This window comes from Trachemys scripta, chromosome 5 (assembly GCF_013100865.1).
Source record: "Trachemys scripta elegans isolate TJP31775 chromosome 5, CAS_Tse_1.0, whole genome shotgun sequence".
Taxonomy (NCBI): domain Eukaryota; kingdom Metazoa; phylum Chordata; order Testudines; family Emydidae; genus Trachemys; species Trachemys scripta.
Genome location: NC_048302.1, coordinates 119,470,327 through 119,490,545, shown reverse-complemented (window position 1 = coordinate 119,490,545; position 20,219 = coordinate 119,470,327). Strand labels below are relative to the sequence as shown.

Genomic DNA, 20,219 nt, shown 5'->3' with positions numbered 1-20,219 from the left:
TCCTAACTCACTGCTCCAGCATTCTTATAAGTAACTGCTGGGCAGGTAACCATCTGTTAATGAGTAATTCTTGTGTTTGTCTGATATTGGCATTGATCTGTTCCATGTTTTGCCACATAACATAGTTTCCTGAGTGGCTTGTTTGGAGCTCTTCATAATTACTGTATCATGTTTATAATTACATATCAAAGGAAAAGAGAGAAGAAGTGCTTCCGTTGCAAATAGCTTTCTGAGTACAAGTAACATCAAGCTGGATCCTGTGGATGTGTTGAGTACATTTCATGCCCAGTGAGTTCAGAGCAAGTGGAGGGCACTTATCTCCACACAGGGCCCTTTGAAAGCTATTCAGTCCCTGTGGTTTTAGTAAAATAGCTGCATTCACATCAGCCCACAAAGAAGTTAATGATTAACATTGATAAGAGCTCTGATTACTTAACAAGTTAAAATACTCTAAAGTCAAGTGAACCACTGGGAGATTTTGGTATATCCAAATCTCTTGCAAAAGCCTGTAGCTGATTTATCCTCCAGCTTCAGACCCCTGGGCAGCAGAACAGCCCAGCCTGCGGCTGTATGCAGGGCTTTTTGGAAAGGAAAATGAAGATGAAAGCCTGCAGTCCTTTCATTGTTGTCATCCTGGCTTTGACTTTCAGCAGTGACTGTACAGGGATGGTAAGTGTGATTTTCTTGTGATTTGGAATGGCTGGTTAGTGCATCAAAGACTGGACATGAAATGACAGGCACCAGATACTTATACTTGGGTTGAATGGGTAGAGCTGGACAGCTGGCTGAATTACACAAAGCAAGTTAGCTGACAAAATCTTTCTTCATGGATAATTTATCTGATAACTTTGTGGAAAATCAGGTATCATGTCATGCTAATAATACTACAATGGTTATGCATATAGGAGTCCTTTCACCTACCAGTAGGGTGGAAAACAGCAACCAGCATGTAATACACTGCCAAGTTATCAAGGGAGGAGCACACATACAAGAAATGCCGGGGATCTGTAATGCCCTTGCCGAGCAGACAGGAGCATGTTAGAGGGTTTCATCTATAAGACCCACCCCGTACATCAAACTTCATGGATCTTTACCTCTAGATTGCCCTGTTGGAGTCTGAACCTGTGCATCTACTGGAATGTGGGTATGTCACACTTGGTGCTCAGGCTACTAAACTTTCTCCTGGCTCAGGTCCTGATACAGCAAAGCACTTATGCATGTGCTGAACTTTCAGTGTTTCTATGCTTAAAATTAAGCAGCACATACATAAATGCTCTGGATCTGGGCTTAAACTAGTAGTGGCTAGGGGAGGGGCCATTAGGGATTAATGATAACACTAATATTTGTGCTATATATTTTTAAAGAATTGACTGAGAGCCATCTAACTGCACATAGCTAGCCTAGGTAACCACCTGTTCTTACCTCTGTTGTGGTCCTCCCCCACACCTTTCAACAGTGTATTACATGTTCTAGTTGCATCTTGTCTTGGACTGTAAGCATTCTAGGCCAAGGGAATGTCTCTCTTTATGTGTTTCTACAGTGCCTAGCACAAAGGGCCTCAATCCTGCTTGGGCCACTGGGTGTTGGATCAGGCCTTAGGTTGGGAGGTGATGGAGCTGTTGTAGGCTCCAGACTGTGGAACTTGTTTCTTCCTTGCATCCATCTAAGCTTTTCCCTGTAGTAATAAACATCTCAAGCTGCTTTTTTAGAAGAATCATGCTTGGCTCCTTATTTATTAACTTCCCTCTATTTCTCCCCCTTCCTTATGTGCCAGTTCCCTTGATTGTTTTTCTGATATTGAATTTATATTATATGGATATTGTATTTTAATCACGGCTTTATGGTTATTTGTTGTCCTGAGTGCCTTTGGTGGTGGTGGCACTTTATATGTCCTACTATTATTTCTTATTTCTTGTGGCTGATTAGAATTAACATATTTAGTTTTATTGGTGTTCATTTCCTGATCAGTGAGCCCAAATAGAGATTGCTTATAACTCAGCCCATGGGGAACACTGCTAAATGATGTGAAAGGTCAAAAGGTTGGGGCATTATTCGTAGTTGCGAACTAGCTTTGAAAGACATGCTCCCCGCCAAAAGAAATAGGAACATATGTCCCTAAATAACAGAGAGATATAATGAAGCTTGTCTTCTGCATTCTTGTACCATGTTTGGTTTTTCCTGGATAAGCCACGACCTTTCATCAGCTAATGTTTGTTTATCCCCTTTCACAAGACTGCACCCTCGCCAAAACCACACACAAATAATAGGATTCTTGTAGAAGTGCTACATAACAAATGTTTTGGGACTCCTCTGAATGTGTGTTTCGTCCTTACAGAATGTTTCATGTAATGGATTTATGTCTTTTCAATCTGCATTATTTTTATTTGTAGAACCGTGGGTTTACACAAAGAAGAGGCCCAGTACATGAAATCTTTCACCACAGAGGTACCAAATCAATTCTAATAGGCATCAGTAATAACAAACTGTTTACCTGTATCTATGCTATGCAACCCTATACCAAGCCTGTTTTTTGTTTCAACGTGAACTCTTAAAGACAGTGGCGGAGGAACAGAAAGAAAAGAACAGTGCATATTTAATTATTTATACACAGTGGAGCAGCTCTAACAGGAAATACTGAGAGACACCTGCCTCAGAATATCCTATAGTGCAGTGGCTAGGGCACCCTCCTGGGTGGGGAAAAGCCAAGTTCAAATCCCTTCTCCACATCAGGCAGAGCAGAGAATTGACCTAGGTCTCCCACATCATGACTGAGTGCTCTAGCCACTAGCTAAAAGATATAAAGGTGCTGTCTCCCCAGCACCACCTCTTCCTCTGGTGGTGTTATGTGCCGGACCCAATCTGGTAGGCAGATTCTGAGAACACCTACCAGATCAGGCACCACAGGTAAGATAGGCAGAACGCCTACTCTGAGGATCATGCTGGGGCTTAAGTGTGAGCTACATGCAGGCATCTAGACTGAAGTGGCTGTGCACCTGCCCAGTGGCAGATTTGTAAGCACCTAAGGGACTTTACCTGTGGAAATTCAGGCCCCTAAGACTTTAGGTACCTACAGTGTTAGGTGGCAATTGAGGGGGAGGGTTTGCATATCTAAATTTTGAATTTTAGCACCTAAAGTGACAGCGAGGTGTCCAAATCCATTTTGTGGATCTTGCCCAGGAGTTGGTGGAAGCTCTCTAAAAATGGAGGGGCCACAGGTGCCCAAACCATGGCCCCACCCTCACACCATCCCCTCCCTCAAGGCTTTGCCCCCATGCTGCCCCTTCTTCCTGAGCCCTCGCACCACCGCTTCTCCTCAAGGCCCTGGCCCCATGCCGACTCTTTCCCCCAAGACCCCTCCCCCTGTTCACTCCTCTTTGCCCCTCTCCTCCATTACTTGCCCTTATGGCCGGTAAAAAGTAGGAGGGCCTTATCTAGCCTTACCTGCCTTATAGGGATCCCATCATCCCTCTTAGGCAACTGTACTACTGAGGTGGTGGGCATAGACTCATTGCTTCTAGAAATCCATCTCAGTCCATTTTTCTTCACTTGTAATGAGCCTATTTATGCCAAAAGTGATGATCTGATCATTCCAATCAATGTTTGCCCCCATATTAAGTATCTTCTTCCACCCTTTACAGCCCTCCTACCCCTTTGACCATTTTTGTCTATTTGATTGTTTTACAGGCTAACACTTTACTTTAAATGGATGTTATAATGTGGTATACAGGCCCAATGAGTACTACAGTAACTCCTCGCTTAAGGTTTTAGTTATGTTCCTGAAAAATGTGACTTTAAGCGAAACGATGTTAAGCGAATCCAATTTGCCCATAAGAATTAATGTAAATGGGGAGTTGTTAGGTTCCAGGGAATTTTTTTTCACCAGACAAAAAACTATATATTATATAGATATACACACAGTATACGTTTTAAACAAACAATGTAATACTGTTCACAGCTATGATGATTGTGAAGCTTGGTTGAGGTCGTGAAGTTAGAGGCTGGAAGAGGGAGGGATATTTCCCAGGGAATGCCTTGCTGCTAAATGATGAACTAGCACTCGGCTGAGCCCTCAGGGGTTAACACATTGTTGTTAATGTAGCCTCTCACACAAGGCAGCACGAAAACGAGGGAGGGGAGACAGCATAGCAGACAGAGACAGACATGCACCTCGTGTGTGTGTGGGAGAGAGAGAGAGAGAGATGCACATTTGCCCCTTTAAATAAGCTGACCCACTCTTAAGTGTATTGTCTTTTTAAGTGGATCAGGAAGTTGAGACAGCAGCTGCTGCCCCAAGCTCTCTATGTCTCTCTCCGTCTGTGTCCCCTCCCTGCAGGGGTAAGCGGGGTGCAGGGGGAGGGGGACACCCTGACATTAGCCCCCCCTTCCTCCCCTGCACAGCAAGCAGGAGTCTCTGGGAGCAGCTCCAAGGCAGAGGGCAGGAGCAGCACATGGCAGTGGGGGGAAGGACAGCTGAACTGCCTGGCAATTGATAGCCTGCTGGGCGGCTGCAGCCCGGGGAACTTAGGGGAGCAGGGAGCTGATAGGGGGAGTTGATGGGGGGGGCTGCTGGTCCACCCTGGTTACAAGCCCCCATCAGCTAGCTGCACCGGGCTGCTCTTCCTGCAAGCAGTGGACAAAGCAGGCAGCTGCCAAACGACATTAGAAGGGAGCACTGCACAACTTTAAACGAGCATGTTCCCTAATTGATCAGCAACGAAACAATGAGACAATGTTAACTGGGACGACTTTAAGTGAGGCGTTACTGTATTTCAGATATCACAATAATATGAATGTATTATCATTAATTATTATTATGTCTGGCTGTACTGGGAATTGCCATATATTCATGAGCTGAAATTACCTGAAATTTTTATTCTACCACTGACTACTTAAATTATGTTGCTTTAGCTGTAGTGCCTGCAGATCCAGTGTACTCTAAGTAAGATTTCCTTTTCCTCTTACTATACCAGAGTTCACAAGAAACAGGATCCACCATCCTATTGAGATACCTGAAGATTCCTTTCCTTTAAATTAGCGTTACTTTTGTGTAAGCAAAGAGCTGCATGTCAGTGTGTGACTGCACGGAACGTTTTACTCTTGTATTTCAGTGTTTACAGAGGATGAACAGCTATGTACATTTCCCTTTCGGTATGGTGGAAGGATGTACCACGCATGTATATCAAATCTATTTTCTCAAAAGAAATGGTAAGTCAGCTTTGCAAAGAAATATTCAGTGCTTTATTTTAAATTAAAATGAGTAGGTATCTGATCATTAGTCTTGTTTTTACCATAAATATTTATGGGCCCAATCCAACACCCATTGAAGTCAAAAGAAAGACTCCTACCGATGTCAGTGAGCATTGGCTCAGACCCTGTATACAGAAAGAGATGGGGCAATGCCAGTGTCTTAAGGCACAAAGAATGCACAAAAGTAGTGTAGAAGAATTATGCGTCATCGCACAAAAGGAATGCAGAAGAATTATTCATCAGGGGTCATACATATTCTTTCCTTGATTCATATATGGGAATTCCAGTTCAGATCATTGGCAATTCCTTGTGCAGTATAAGTGGAGAATATGACCTCTCTACTATTAACTCTCTGGACTGAATAAAAGATGGAATATAAATATATGTAATCAATGTGCTAGGACTGACCTCCCTGCTGAAGAAGCAATCAAGTTTTGTATGGGTAACAACTCAAAAGTTTACTACAGGAAAGCCAATCAAGTTTTTAGATGAAATCCTTTTTCCTGCCTGTACTTAAACTCTAGTGATACTGGCACCAATCTCATATGGACGGTGCAGTTGTAGGTGGACTACAGCTAGCCATCAGAATATTTATTTTTATTATTCCAGATTCACTTATTTTTTTAAAAATTCAAAAACTTTTTCAAAGAGTCACGGTCCAATTCTGTCCTTCCCTGAATGTGGGAATTGTTATAAATATTCACTATTATTTGTATTACAGTAGTGTCTGGAGGGCTCCAGTCAGATAGGGACCCCATTGTGTTAGGCACTGTATAAACACAGAGAACCAGACAACCTCAAGCTTTGTCTACACTAGCACTTAGGTCAGTAACAGACAGAAGTTTCACTGGCAAAAGCACCAGTGTGGACAGCGCTATGTCAGTGAGAAAGTGTCTCTGGGTGTCATAGCTACCGCCACTCGTTGGGGGTGGTTTAATTATGCCAGCAGGGGAGCTCTCCCCCGCTGGTATAGAGCGGCTACACAGGAGACCTTGCAGTGGCACAACTGTGCTGCTGTAAGGGTTGTAGTGTAGACATGGCCTTAGTTTACTACCAGACACAAGAAGTGGGTATAAGAAGACAAAATAGAGAATGGACTAGGAAGTACAGGGGTCTGACCATCTTTTTCCCTATAGATGATTCGTAAGTGGCAGATTTAAGGGTGTAGGTAAATGTGATAATGTTACAGAATGTGTTTGTAAATAGATATGCAGTCAAAGAAACACTTGTGTCAATCATGAAAAAAGGCACTTGTCCAAAATAAAATCTAAGGGCTAGAACCTGCCTTCTACTGCATATCTATTGTGAGTGTAAAGTGCTAGTGTAGTGTAGGCACCATAGGTCAGTCTCATGTGGACTCATTTAAACTGTGTCAGTCCCAGGATATTAGACAAGGTGGGTGAGGTAATATATTTAATTGGACTAACTTCTGTTGGTGAGAGAGACAAGCTATCCATGTTGAAGCAGATTGTGATGTTCAGGAAGTTGAGGCTAGTGTGGAAGTATTCCAGAGAGAAATGCACCACAAAATGCATCATGAAACCAATTATATACCTGAGATACATTGATGATATTTTCATCCTCTGGACAGACAACTTAAACTCCCTCACAGATTTCCACCACAATTTTAACACCCACTCCCTGTCCATTAAACTCTTTCTGGAATGTTCCTGCACCAGCATCAACTTTCTGGACACTACAATCAACTTAAATAATGGAACTCTACGAATGACTATATACAAGAAACCCATGAATCACCATACCTACCTTCATAGATCCAGTAACCATCCCAAAGATACCAAGAAATCTACAGCCAGGCACTCAACTACCACAGAATAAGCTCCCAAGAGAAAGTCCGGGATATACACCTTAACGCACTTAAAACCGCCTTCACCAAACAAGAACACTCCACCAGAAAAGTAGATTGCATCATGGAATGGGCCACCAAAATACCTTGAGAGAACCTGCTTCAATACATAAATAAAACTCCCTCTGGCCGCACACCCCTAGTTGTCGTCTACCACCTCACTCTGGAACCCATACTGGGTATCATTACACAACTACAACCCATACTCGATGGGGACCCCATCTTGCAAGAAATCATTCCTGAAACAACCCCCCACCCAACCTTTCTAAACTCATCATCGAAGCAAGCTACCCACAGACCAGGACACACCAACTTAAAGCGACACCAGATCCTGTCAGAACAGATGCAAAACCTGCAGAAATACCTCCTCCGCGCCAATGGTCAACACCTGCCACAACACACTTTTCAAGATCCATGGGTGCTACACATGCTTATCACAACATGTGGTATACCTCACTCAGTGACTAAATGTCCCAATAACAACTATGTGGGTGAAACCAGACAATCATTACGCTCTCGAATGAACTCACACAGGAAAATGATAAAAGACAAGAACACCCTATCATCTGTGGGTGAACACTTTTCACAAAGTGATCACTCTATATCTGACCTATCCGTCCTCATCCTCAAAGGAAACCTGCATAACACTTTCAAAAGATGAGCCTAGGAGCTTAAATTCATAACTCTTAAGACCATGATGTTTAGAGTCTAGCAAAAAGACACTGGATTTATGGCTTATTACAACAGTTTGTAACCCACTAGCCTCCCCTTTTTGACATATGACTGCAGAGATGTTAATGGGCCACTTCAACTTGAATTGTCCCTTAGAATATGTGCTAGCTACTTGTACTACACTATTTGTTCTATCTTGTATTTAGCTGTGATGCTCTGATTACTTTTTCCAGACCTGAGGAAGAGCTCTGTGTAGCTCAAAAAAGCTTGTCTTTCTCATCAACAGAAGTTGGTCCAATAAAAGATATTACCTCTCCCATCTTGTCTCTCATTTAAACTAAGTAATTCAAGCTAGGAGATCACTTCTGATTATCCTGATTATCCACAGGTAAATAGCTGATGAGAGAGGCACCAATAAAACAATATTTCAAGAGTATCTTAATTAAATATATATAATGTGTGCAATTTTCTTTCTTGAAACCTGCATCCAAATGAGCCAACACACTGGAGATCAGTCTTTAGGCCTATTTCAGTTTATTTCATGTTCAGGGGGATTCTTAATTATACCTGAAATCCTCCATATATATCTTTAACTAACTATGCCATAGAAATTGAAAAAGAGCCAATGTGTGGGATCCAGGGTTGGAGCACAGTTGAGAGCTGACCTTGGGTGGCTTTCATTTGTGCTTCCTGTTTTCAAATACAGTTTACAAGTTGGCAGATAAGAGAGGAGGTAGCTGTAGCTGCCTGATTTTGACAAGTCATGTCTGTTTCATCTTTATCTCTGACCTTTCTAGAGAACATATGCTCTTCTCTCATAAGCTAAAAGCAACCTGACATGTCTTCAGAGATCTTGATGCCAGAAAACTAGCACTGCATAACAAAGAGAGCGCTGCCTTGTGCATTGTTTTTGTTAGCTTATGTGCATATGAGTCTGTATATGATAATGTCATATGTGATAATGGACTTCAGATGACTCTGCTGACTGGTGAGCAGATAAGACTTCACTTCCTCCCTGCTCTTTTTGAGGTGGCTTATACTGGGAGGGACATTATCAGGGACTGTCATTGTGGCTGGCCCCCTGCTCAGCTGTTTGGCACAACCTGGCCCTTTATATAGCACTTAGGGTGACCAGACAGCAAGTGTGAAAAATCGGGATGGGGATGGGGGGTAATAGGACCCTAAATAAGAAAAAGACCCAAAAACCAGGACTGTCCCTATAAAATTGGGACATCTGGTCACCCTAATAGCACTTGACAAACTAAAACAGTTGGATAGCACCACATTGTTCTGCTGATTTAAAGCTTTCTAGATACATTGCTTAACCTGAGGGTTTTCCTATTTAATACCTGTTTGAAGTGTTGTTGTGGCTGTTTTGGTCCCAGGACATTGCTAGACACTAAAAATCATGAACTCAGTAAAGACACTGAATTTATGGCTCATTATAACAATCTGTAACCCACTGTCCCTCCATTGTCCTATGACTGTAGAGGTGTTAATGTCCATTTCACCTTGAATGGTCGCTTGCAACATGTGTTAACTTATTGTCTTAACAATCTGTTCCATCTTGTATTTAGCTGTGACTCTCTGGGATGTCTACACTGCAATGTAAGCCCAGGGTCAGTTGAACTCGAGTTAGCAGACCCTGGGTTTGTTTACCTAGTGCTTGAGAGTCTACACTCATTTGTAATCCCAGGTTAGGAATTGTTGGACCTTGCGTCCCAGCCTGGGGCACCAGCGTCTATACTGCATTATGAGGGCAAAAGTCAAACCACTCATATCCCAGACTTCCTAGCACACACACAAAACGTGGCTGCTCTAGCCCTTTTGTTCCTGGAGCAATGTGGGAAAACTTGACTGTCCACCAAACATGACTGTCTAGAGGACAAAGAAAGTCATCTGCTGGGGTTGTGGAATACTTTTAGCAGACTCCCATAGTGTGAGTCCAGTGGGGCTGCAACTACACTGCAAAGCAAAGGCTTTAATCTTGGGTCCCGACTTGACTCACACTCGGATCCTCCACCCCTGTGGTGTCCTAGGACACTGGGTCTGAGTCCTAGATTAGCGTGATTTGTGTGTAGACAGAAGGGGGATTATGCTTGAGCCTGAGTTCAAACCCAGGGTTTACATTGCAGTGTAGAAATATCCTCTGAATACCTTTCCCAGACCCGAAGAAGAGCTCTGAGTAGCTTGAAAGCTTGTTTCTTTCACCAACAGAAGTTGGTCCAATAAAAGATGTTATCAGGGAGCAGACCAAGCCCCCACTGTAGTTCACTGGTTGCTCAACATGCACCATACCTGCAGCTGTGCTTGCCCTTGTTCCAGCCCTGCTCCTGCTTGCTCCAGCCCTTGTTCTAGCCCTGCTCCAGACTGCTTCCAGTTCCTCTGCTCTGCTCCAGCTCCTGTTTCCCTCTACTTCAGACTTCCAGTTTTGACCCACCCGCCCTAGCTCTGCCTGTGGCTTATGACTCCAGTTGACCCTCCAGATCTGGCATTCAGCTTCTATGTCTCCAGCACTGATCTCTGGTTCTGCCTCTGGTTTACAACTCTGGTTTCCCTTCCCCCCACTCTGACATTTGGCCTTCTGCCCCTCTGGTACTGACCCTTGACTCATTTCCTGGACTCCATCCACACTTGACCCAGCTCTAACCTGTAGGCTGAACTCTTCTCTTCACCGTTAGGCCTGACCACCTATGGCTTGGTTGGCAATAAATATTACCTAACCCACTTTATCTCTCTATTTAATAGCTGACAGATTAGTGCCTGATCCAAAACCCATTCAAGTCAGTAGAGGAGTCTGTGACGGGTTCCGTTACAGAGACCCCCTGGGGACTGTCAACTGATGTGCTGGAATTACCTCTGAGCCCATTTTCCCTGCCAGCTTGGGACTCCAGAACCTCGTCTTGTTGAGCCAGACATGCTAGCCTACTGCAACACAGACCCAAGTCTGGTCCATACCCCCAAAGCTGCAGGCTTTAACCAAAAACTGCTCAGCAAGTCACCTATCTCCAGCACCCAAACACCTAGTTCCCAATGGGATCCAAACCCCAAATAAATTCATTTTACCCTATATAAAGCTTATAGGGTAAACTCATAAATTGTCCGCCCTCTATAACAATGATAGAGAGATATGCACAGCTGTTTGTTCCCCCAGGTATTAGTCACTTACTCTGAGTTTACTAATAAACAGAAGTGATTTTATTAAATATAAAAAGTAGGATTTAAGTGGTTTCAAGAAATAACAGACAGAACAAAGTAAGTTACCAAGCAAAATAAAACAAAACACGCAAATCTAAGCCTAATACATTAAGAAACTGAATACAGGTAAACCTCATCCTCAGAGATGTTCCAATAAGCTTCTTTCACACACTAGACTCCTTCCTAGTCTGGGCCCAGTCCTTTCCCCAGTACAGTTCTTGTTAGTTCCAGCAGGCATCTTAGGTGAAAAGCAGGGGATTTCACATGACTGGGACCCCCCTTTGTTCTGTTCCACCCCCTTTTATAGCTTTGGCAACAGGCGGGAATCTTTTGTCTCTCTGGGTCCCCACCCCACCTTCTAAATGGAAAAGCACTGGATTTAAGATGGATTCCAGTACCAGGTGACATGGTCACATGTCCTGTGAGACCCCAAGCCTCCATTCTTTCTGGTCTGACTCACACGAACACTGGAAGGCTTACAAGTAAACAGAGCCATTTACAACCAATTGTCCTGGTCAATGGGAGCCATCAAGATTCTAAACCACCATTAATGGCCCACACTTTGCATAATTACAATAGGACTTTAGAATAATACTTCATATTTCTAGCTTCAGATACAAGAATGATACATTCATACAGTAGATTATAAGCTTTGTAACGATATCTTACAAGAGACCTTTTGCATAAAGCATATTCCAGTTACATTATGTTTACACTCATAAGCTTATTTCCACAAACATATGGAGTGCAACGTTAGAGTGTCTTTCTATTTACTTCAGTAACATTCAGATCAGACACTTAATATGCTGTTTTTTAGTTCTGCTGCTGGATTTTATATGCAGAAGTCTTGAGCTGTGGGCCGCCGCCCAACCCATCTCCTAGTGACTTTAATTTTATTATTTGTGTTATGGTAGCATCTATGAGCCCAGTCATGGACCAAGATCCCAGTATAGTAGGCACTGTACACATACATAATGAAAAGAAATTCCCTGCCCCAATCTGCGTATAAAACAAGAGACAAAAGGTGGTTATAGTCACACAGATGAGTGATCACAGGGAAACATTGAGACAATATTGGGCAGTATAATAGGCCATGGCCTCAACATGTCAATTGCCTAAGTGTTGTCAAGTTTTTGGTAGGCATCACAGCACAGAAGAGTTTTAAGAACGGATTTAAAGGATGACAATGACAATAGCTTTACAAATATTTATGGGGAGCTCCTCCCAAGCATGAGTGGCAGCTTGGGAGATTATTTGTACTGTGGGAACAGGACCTTGAATGTGAAGACGAGTAGTTTGTGTTCGATACGGTGGAGAAAGGGGGGCCAGTGCAGGGAGCCATGTCAGGCCCTGTAACTTCGATAACATAAAATATTTAAAGAGGAAAAAAGATTCTAAACAAGTTAATATTGAATCCCATCTGCTGAAGGACAGAGTTGGGTGATCTTAATTTTGGGGTAAATCTTAGCTTTTTCTAACCATCCCACAGAGTTTTGTTGTTGTTTAAAGTCTTTATGTGACATATTTATTTAGCTCTTTTGTCATTAATCAGAACTATATAGAGCCTTTTCCATTAGTTTCTCACATGCCAGTTAATGTAGTGTTGGTCTAGTAAGCCAGTCTTGCAGCAATAGCTCAGCTGTAAAGCTCCAGACACCCTTTTCCCATCACTGCTGACACAAATGAGGCATTAAATGCAGAGCCTGAGCCCATTTCAGGAATAATGTCATGAGCACCGCGGTGTCAGTGACAACTTTTAACTTAATGATTAATTTAACTCTAATGTAACAATTGTGGCAAAATCATAGGCCATCTTTTAAGAAGGCCTGATCTCAACTCCAGTATAAGCCATGGAGGGTGTCCCATTGACTTGAATGGAGTTAAGTGGACCCTAATTCTTTTAACTTCAGAATACTACTTTAATTTTGGTAATTTTTAATTGGACTACCATGCATCTTTCTTTCTGTTCAATTAATGTTAAAAAGATACATAATAAAATAGTGAAATAGTGATCAGGTAGTTTAAATAAAACAGAAGAAGAGTATAGAAGGGTATAGCTTGCTCAGGAAGGACAGGCAGGGAAAAAAGGGAGGAGGTTTTGCCTTATATATTAAAAATGTATAGACTTGGATTGAGATTGAGATAGAAATAGGAGACAGAGTTGTTGAAAGTCTCTGGGTAAGGATAAAAGCAGTAAAAAACAAGGGTGAAGTCCTGATAGGGGTCTACTACAGAAGAAGAGGTGGAAGAGGCTTTTTTTAAACAACTAACAAAATCATCCAAAGCACAGGACTTGGTGGTGATGGGAGACTTCGACTACTCAGACATCTGTTGGGAAAATAAAACAGCAAGGCACAGATTATCCAACAAGTTCTTGGAATGTATTGGAGACATTTTTTATTTCAGAAGGTGGAAAAAGCTACTAGGGGAGAGGCTGTTCTAGATTTGATTTTGACAAATAGGGCGGAACTGGTTAGAATTTGAAAGTGGAAGGCAGCTTGGGTGAAAGTGATCATGAAATGGTGAGTTCATGTTTCTAAAGAATGATAGGCAGGAGAACAGCAAAATAAAGATAATGGATTTAAAGAAGGCAGACTTTAGCAAACTCAGGGAGTTGGTAGGTAAGATCCCATGGGAAGCAAGTCTAAGAGGAAAAACAATTGAAGACAGTTGGCAGTTTTTCAAAGAGACATTATTAAGGGCACAAGAGCAAACTATCCCACTGCGTAGGAAAGATAGGAAGTATGGCAAGAGGCCACCCTTGCTTAACTAGAAGCTCTTCAATGATCTAAAAATCAAAAGAGTCCTACAAAAAATGGAAACTAGGTCAAATTACAAAGGATGAATATAAACAAATAATACAAGTATGGAGGGACAAAATTAGAAAGGGCAAGGCACAAAATGAGATCAAACTTGCTGGAGACATAAAGGGTAAAAAGAAAACATTCTACAAATACGTTAGAAGAGGAAGACCAAGGACAGGGTAGGCCCGTAACTTAACTGGGGGCGGGAGGGCGGAAATAATAACAGAAAATGTGGAAATGGCAGAGGTGCTTAATGACTTCTTTGTTTTGGTTTTCACCAAGAAGGTTGGTGGTGATTGGATGTCTAACATACTGAATGCCAGTGAAAATGAGGTAGGATCAGAGGCTAAAATAGGGAAGAACAAGTTAAAAATTACTTAGACAAATTAGATGTCAAGTCATTAGGGCCTGATGAAATGCATCCTAGAATACTCAAGGAGTTGACTGATGAGATATCTGAACCATTAGCCATTATCTTTGAAAAGTCATTAAAGACGGGAGAGATATCAGAAGACTGGAAAAGGGCAAATATAGAGCCAATCTATAAAAAGGGAAATAAGCACAACCCCGGGAATTACAGACCAGTCAGCTTAACTTATGTACCTGGAAATATAATGGAGCAAATAATTAAGCAATCAATTTGCAAATATCTAGAAGATAATAAGGTGATAAGTAACAGCATAGATTTGTCCAGAACAAATTGTGTCAAACCAACCTGATAGCTTTCTTTGACAGGATAACAAGTCTTGTGAATGGGGGGAAGCAGTAGACATGGTATATCTTGACTTTAGTGAAGCTTTTGATACTGTCTTGCATGACCTTTTCATAAACAAACTAGGGAAATGCAACCTAGATGGAGAGTACACTTATAAAGTTTGCAGACAGTACCAAGCTGGGAGGGATTGCAAGTGCTTTGGAGGATAGGATTAAAATTCAAAATGATCTGGACAAACTGGAGAAATGGGCGGAAGTAAATAGGATGAAATTCAATAAGGACAAATGCAAAGTACTCCGTTTAGGAAGGAACAATCAGTTGCACACATATAAAATGGGAAATGACTGCCTAGGAAGGAGTACTGCAGAAAGGGATCTGGTGGTCATAGTGGACCACCAGCTAAGTATGATCAGGGCCGACTCCAGCATTTCTGCCACCCCAAGCAAAAAAAAAAAAAAAAAGCCGCGATCACAATCGCGACCGGCGGTGGCAATTGGGGAAAAAAAAAAAAAAAAAAGCCGTGATCGGCGGCGGCAGTTCGGCAGCAGGTCCTTCACTCCTAGAGGGAGTGAGGGACCTGCCGCCCCCGGAGTTGCCACACATGCCGCCCCACTCCCTTGGCCGCCCCAAGCACCTGCTTGGGGATCTGGTGCCTGGAGCCAGCCCTGAGTATGATTCAACAGTGTAATACCGTTGCAAAAAAAGCAAACATCATTCTGGGATGTATTAGCAGGAGTGTTGTAAGCAAGACACAAGAAGTAATTCTTCTGCTCTACTTTCTGCTGATTAGGCCTCAACTGGAGTATTGCGTCTAGTTCTGAGCACCACATTTCAGGAAAGATGTGGACGAATTGGAGAAAGTCCAGAGAAGAGCAACAAAAATGATTAAAGGTCTAGAAAACATGACCTAAGAGGGAAGATTGAAAAAAATTGGGTTTGTTTAGTCTGGAAAAGGGAAGACTGAAAGGGGACATGATAACTCTTTTCAAGTACATAAAAGGTTGTTACAAGGAGAAGGGAAAAGAATTGTTCTTCTTAACCTGTGAGGATAGGACAAGAAGCAATGGGCTTAAATTGCAGCAGGGGAGGTTTAGGTTCACATTAGGAAAAACTTCCTAACTGTCACAGTAGTTAAGCACTGGAATAACTTGCCTAGGGAGGTTGTGGAATCTCCATCATTGGAGAGATTTAAGATCAGGTTAGACAAATACCTGCCAGGAATTGACTAGATCAGCAGTTCTCAAACTTTAGCAACCCGAGGACCCCCATTCTGATTTAAAATTTTTCGGGGACCCCAACCCCCCCCCCCTCTCAGCCCTTGCTCTGCTCACTTCCCCAAGGCCACGCCCCAGCTCACTCCATCCCCCCTCCCTCTGTCACTCGCTGTCTCCCACCCTTACTCACTTTGACCAGGCTGGGACATGGGGTTGGGGTGCAGGAGCAGGTGTGGGCTCTGGGAGGGAGTTTGGATGAAGGAGTGAGTGAGGGGTGCGAGCTCTGGGCTGGGAGTTTGGATGTGGGAAAGAGTGGGGTGTGGGCTCTGGGAGGGAGTTTGGGTGTGGGATGGAACGGGAAGGAGTTTGGGTTCTGGAGGAGGCTTAGGGCTGGGGCAGGGGTGAGGGGTGCAGAGGGGATGACAGAGGGAGTTTGGGGGCGGGAAGGGGTGTGGGCTCTGGAAGGGAGTTTGGGTGCAGGCTCTGGGCTGGGGCAGGGGGTTGTGGTGTGGGAAGGGGTAAGGGGGGGGGTAACACTTACCTCGGGCAGCTCCCGAAAGCGACTGGCACATCCCTCTGGCAGCGGTTCCTAGGCAGCGGGTCATGGGGCCTCTGCGTGCTGCCCCTACCCGCAGGCACTGCCCCCTCAGCTCCCGTTGGCCATAGTTTCCAGCCAATGGGAGCTGCAGAGTCGGCGCTTGGGCCGGGGGCAGCACGCGGAGACTCCCTGCCCCCCTCTGGCCGCAGGGACGTGCTGGTCACTTCCAGGAGCAGCGCAGACCCAGGGTCCCCACTCCTCGCCCTCTCTCCCAGTGCCTGCTTCAGTTGTTCCCTGGCGTGAAGCAGGTGCTGGGAGGGAGGGCGAGGAGTTGAGGGAGAGAAGGAGTGGGGAGGAGTTGATCAGCGGGACCCACAGACCCCCTGAAGTACGCTCGGGACCCTCAGGGGTCTGCAGACCCCAGTTTGAGAAATGCTGGTCTAGATAATGCTTAGTCCTGCCATGAGTGCAGGGGATTGAACTAGATGACCTCCTGAGGTCCCTTCCAGTCCTTTGATTCTATGAAAAGCACCTTTCTTTATAACACTCCACAGTCATGCCGTTATTCTGTAGTGATACTCCCTCTACAGATAATATTTATTATGATACATCAGAATAAGGTAGAAAGGATGGCCAAGGGCCAGTGCTCTCTCTGGTTTGGGCTGTGTTCAGTTCTCAGCTCAGCTGCAAACTTCCTGTGTGGCCTTGGATAAATGACTTAATCTATGCTGTGCCTTCATGCCCTGCCTGTAAAATATGGATAATCGTTCCCTGCCTCACAGAGGGTGAAATCCATTAAAAAGTGAGATGCACTCAAGTAAGGGGAGCAGCATTTGACCCTTTCTGTTGCAAAGAGTTGAGATTCTGTCGGTGAATCTGGAAATCACCTTTGTATAGTTCCTCATTTGTAATTATTCCTGTCTGGGTGGCTAAGAAGTGGAAATACTTTAAGGAACAGAAAATAAAGCACATTTGCCATAGAAAGCAGAGAAAAGTCCCTTTGGGGACAACTTCCCCCATCTCTACAATTTATAAGAGGTTACTTTCGAAAGCAAAAATGGGTTAGGCCCTATTTTAATTATGATGAATAAAGCCAGCCTTAATGTGTTTTTTTAGATATTTATTTTTGTCTTTTTTTTTTTTTAAACCTTAGTAATATCAGGAATGCCAAGTCAGGATTTCCCTGGTTTTGCTGGAGGACTTGTTGGGGAGGTCTCAGCTCTCAGTTCCACATCTGTTCGTAGCCTATCTTCAAGTGAAGGGAGGTGGGGTGATGGTATCTTTCACAAAGATCATTTTTATCCCCAGTGTTTTTTCCCCAGGAGCTTGAATTAAATTAATGCTAATTAATTTTAAAAAGGATAATCTCACAAGGTAGAGTAGGATGATAAATGTGTAATGGAAATGTATAGAGCAACAAAAAGGAAGTTAATATAGGCGCCTTTCGGTCTGATAAAGTAAATTAACTATGATATCCCGCAGTGGCCCTAAATCTGTACTGTGCTCATGAGCATCTTCGTCAGCTAATTCACTCTTCAGACCTATGATAGGGTTTATGGACCCCGCACTAGAGGCAAGGCTGAAGCAGTACTGGGCTAGGAAAGCTCTGTCCCTCAGTCACAGCTGAGCAATGCTCCTGGGGAAAGGAACATAGCCCAAGGATGGGAAGCTACCCAAAAGAAAGCTGACCCAGCTGAACCCTGTTTAGAGGGTCCCTGACACATTGAACTGAAAAGAGATTACAGCAGCAGACCCTGGCCACTAGGCCTGCTGACCAGACAGAGCACCCTCCTATGAGACCCTATTAAAAGAAACTTGTCATTCATCATTTTCTGGGCTCAGATCCTGCCCTTTCTTTGAGCCATGCATAGAGGGTCCTTGTGAGGATCATCACTTCCATGTGATAGATGGGAGGTAAGTGGTTTTTGTGGCATGGTCCCACCCCCGAACATGGCAGGCCAGGCAGAAGAGATGCTAATTGTCCCCACTCTGGCATCATGTAACTTTCAACTAAGGTGAGAGAGGTCAGAATGCTCAACTCAAAGACCCTCAGTGATTCCTCCAGTAAAACCAGGGATGAAAAGACTTGGCATTCCCAATGTTTCCACAGTAAAAAGCAAGCAGAAAATAAAACAACTTGGGGGGGGGGGGAATGAAAACACCACCAACAATTTTTTTTCAGGACTTTTTTTATTAATCACATCTGTTTAAATGCCTTTTGCAGATCACCCCTAAGTATTACTGTCCTTACTACTGCTGTAATTAAAATAAATAAAATATCAGCTCTTAATAGTTCATACTAAGTGATTTTGAAGGATGTTCTTGTCTCAGATGGTGCAGGGTTGTTTACAAAGCTGCATTAAACTACACTTTTAATTCTTTCAGGTGTTCAACCACACATAACTATGATCGCGACAGGAAGTGGGGTTATTGTGCTTCTGCGTCCAAAGACCATATAGGTAAGGCAAGTAATTAATGACACCAGCAACAGGCATCTGAAAAGCACAATTGCCCTGCAATATCCAGTATTTTGTTGTTATTATTAGATGGTGATTTATTATCTATCCATCAGTGTGCATGATGCTTTATAGACAAGTAAAAGGTAAATCCCCTGTTCTGGGGATCTCACAATCAAGGCTGGACATGACACAGGGAAGTGGAAATAGGGGAAGGATGAGATTTCCACAGAATAAGGAACTTATTAAGGTATTTCTTGTGCAGTGTGCACGCTAGAGGCCAGATCTTCAGTTGGTGTAGCTACACTGATGTCTGTATAGCTACACTGATTTACAGCAACTGAGGATCTGGGTCTTTCTCTATTTAAAAAATACTAAAATATGAACTATTCATATAACAGTGTTGGGTTTAAACTTTTTTTCTGGAGTCTGGATCAGTGCTGGAAAGTGAAACCTGTCATTTGTCCATCACCTAGCGCACTCTGTTCCCATGTATGTTTTCAGTACCCCATGCTGTGAAATTAAAGCCTGAGCCCCATTCTTTGGTTAAATGTCAGTGCTATTCCTGTGCATAGGGAAAATCCTGCTCACTATAGGTGAGGCCCAACTTCATCTCATATTGCCAGGCACGCAAAACAGTATCTTTCTGGGGAAGGGTGAATCCTGGACTCACTCCCCATATAACACATTCTGCATCAGTCACCAGCTCTAGGTCTGGAGGGAGCAGCAGCATGTTTAGAAATATCCAGGTATGGAAGTGACGTAACTGCTAGACTGCCAAAAGGCTGTATAGCAGAATACAGCATATCTCCCTTTGGGCTTTCACATGCTCCATGCTCAACATCTCCCCTGCCTCCCTTTCTTAGCTACCCAAGATTTAGCAGATAGGAGGAAAACAAGTCCTGCATGCGGTAATTGGGCATATAAAGAAGGCACAAGAGTAGTCCTGGCAAATTAAGGCCCTAAGTGTAGTCGTGCTGCGGGAGCACTGAATTTGTGAGGTTGTTAGCACTGCACACTGAGCTCATGTAATGGAACTGTTTCATTTGGTGAGTTATGGAAATAAAATAATCTTTCTAATAAGAGCAGTGGGCAAAGTAAACCGTGTCAAGCAACCCTTTCATTGTAATCTATCTGTGTTATTCCATGGGTATCTGGGACAGTAGGAGCCATTTCTGAAGGAAGGAATAGTGTCTTGTGCTCTGTTTTTACAGGAATCACCTTCTTTTAATTTATGTGCCCAGGACTAGCCTTCTGTACAAATGAGTGACCATTGGGGGGGGGGGGGGGGGAATCTTTCTATTTATGGTATTTGTATGGCCCCTGTTACAGTAGTATCCCACCCTTAGTGTATTTATGGGGAATCGAGGCTCAGTGACTTATCCAAGGTCTCAGAGGAGTTTGTGGTGGAGCAGAGACTGGAAGTCACGTCTCCCTTGCCCTAGTGCTCTAGCCACTAGACCATCCTTCCTCCTCGCTGAGTTGCACTTGTAGGCTGTTCCTGTTTC

At 43.5% G+C, this 20,219-nt stretch overlaps 1 protein-coding gene across 1 annotated transcript in view; it reads left to right on the top strand.

Annotated features, from left to right (window-relative positions):
* Positions 1 to 451: 451 nt before the first annotated feature.
* Positions 452 to 20,219, top strand: part of HGFAC (HGF activator) — a 71,103-nt gene continuing 51,335 nt past the window's right edge. Inside the window, exons 1-4 of the mRNA XM_034771307.1 lie at positions 452 to 669; positions 2,391 to 2,445; positions 5,109 to 5,205; positions 18,641 to 18,714. Coding sequence (XP_034627198.1) covers positions 571 to 669; positions 2,391 to 2,445; positions 5,109 to 5,205; positions 18,641 to 18,714 — 325 coding nt within the window. The 5' untranslated portion in view covers positions 452 to 570. The remainder of the gene's footprint in view (positions 670 to 2,390; positions 2,446 to 5,108; positions 5,206 to 18,640; positions 18,715 to 20,219) is intronic.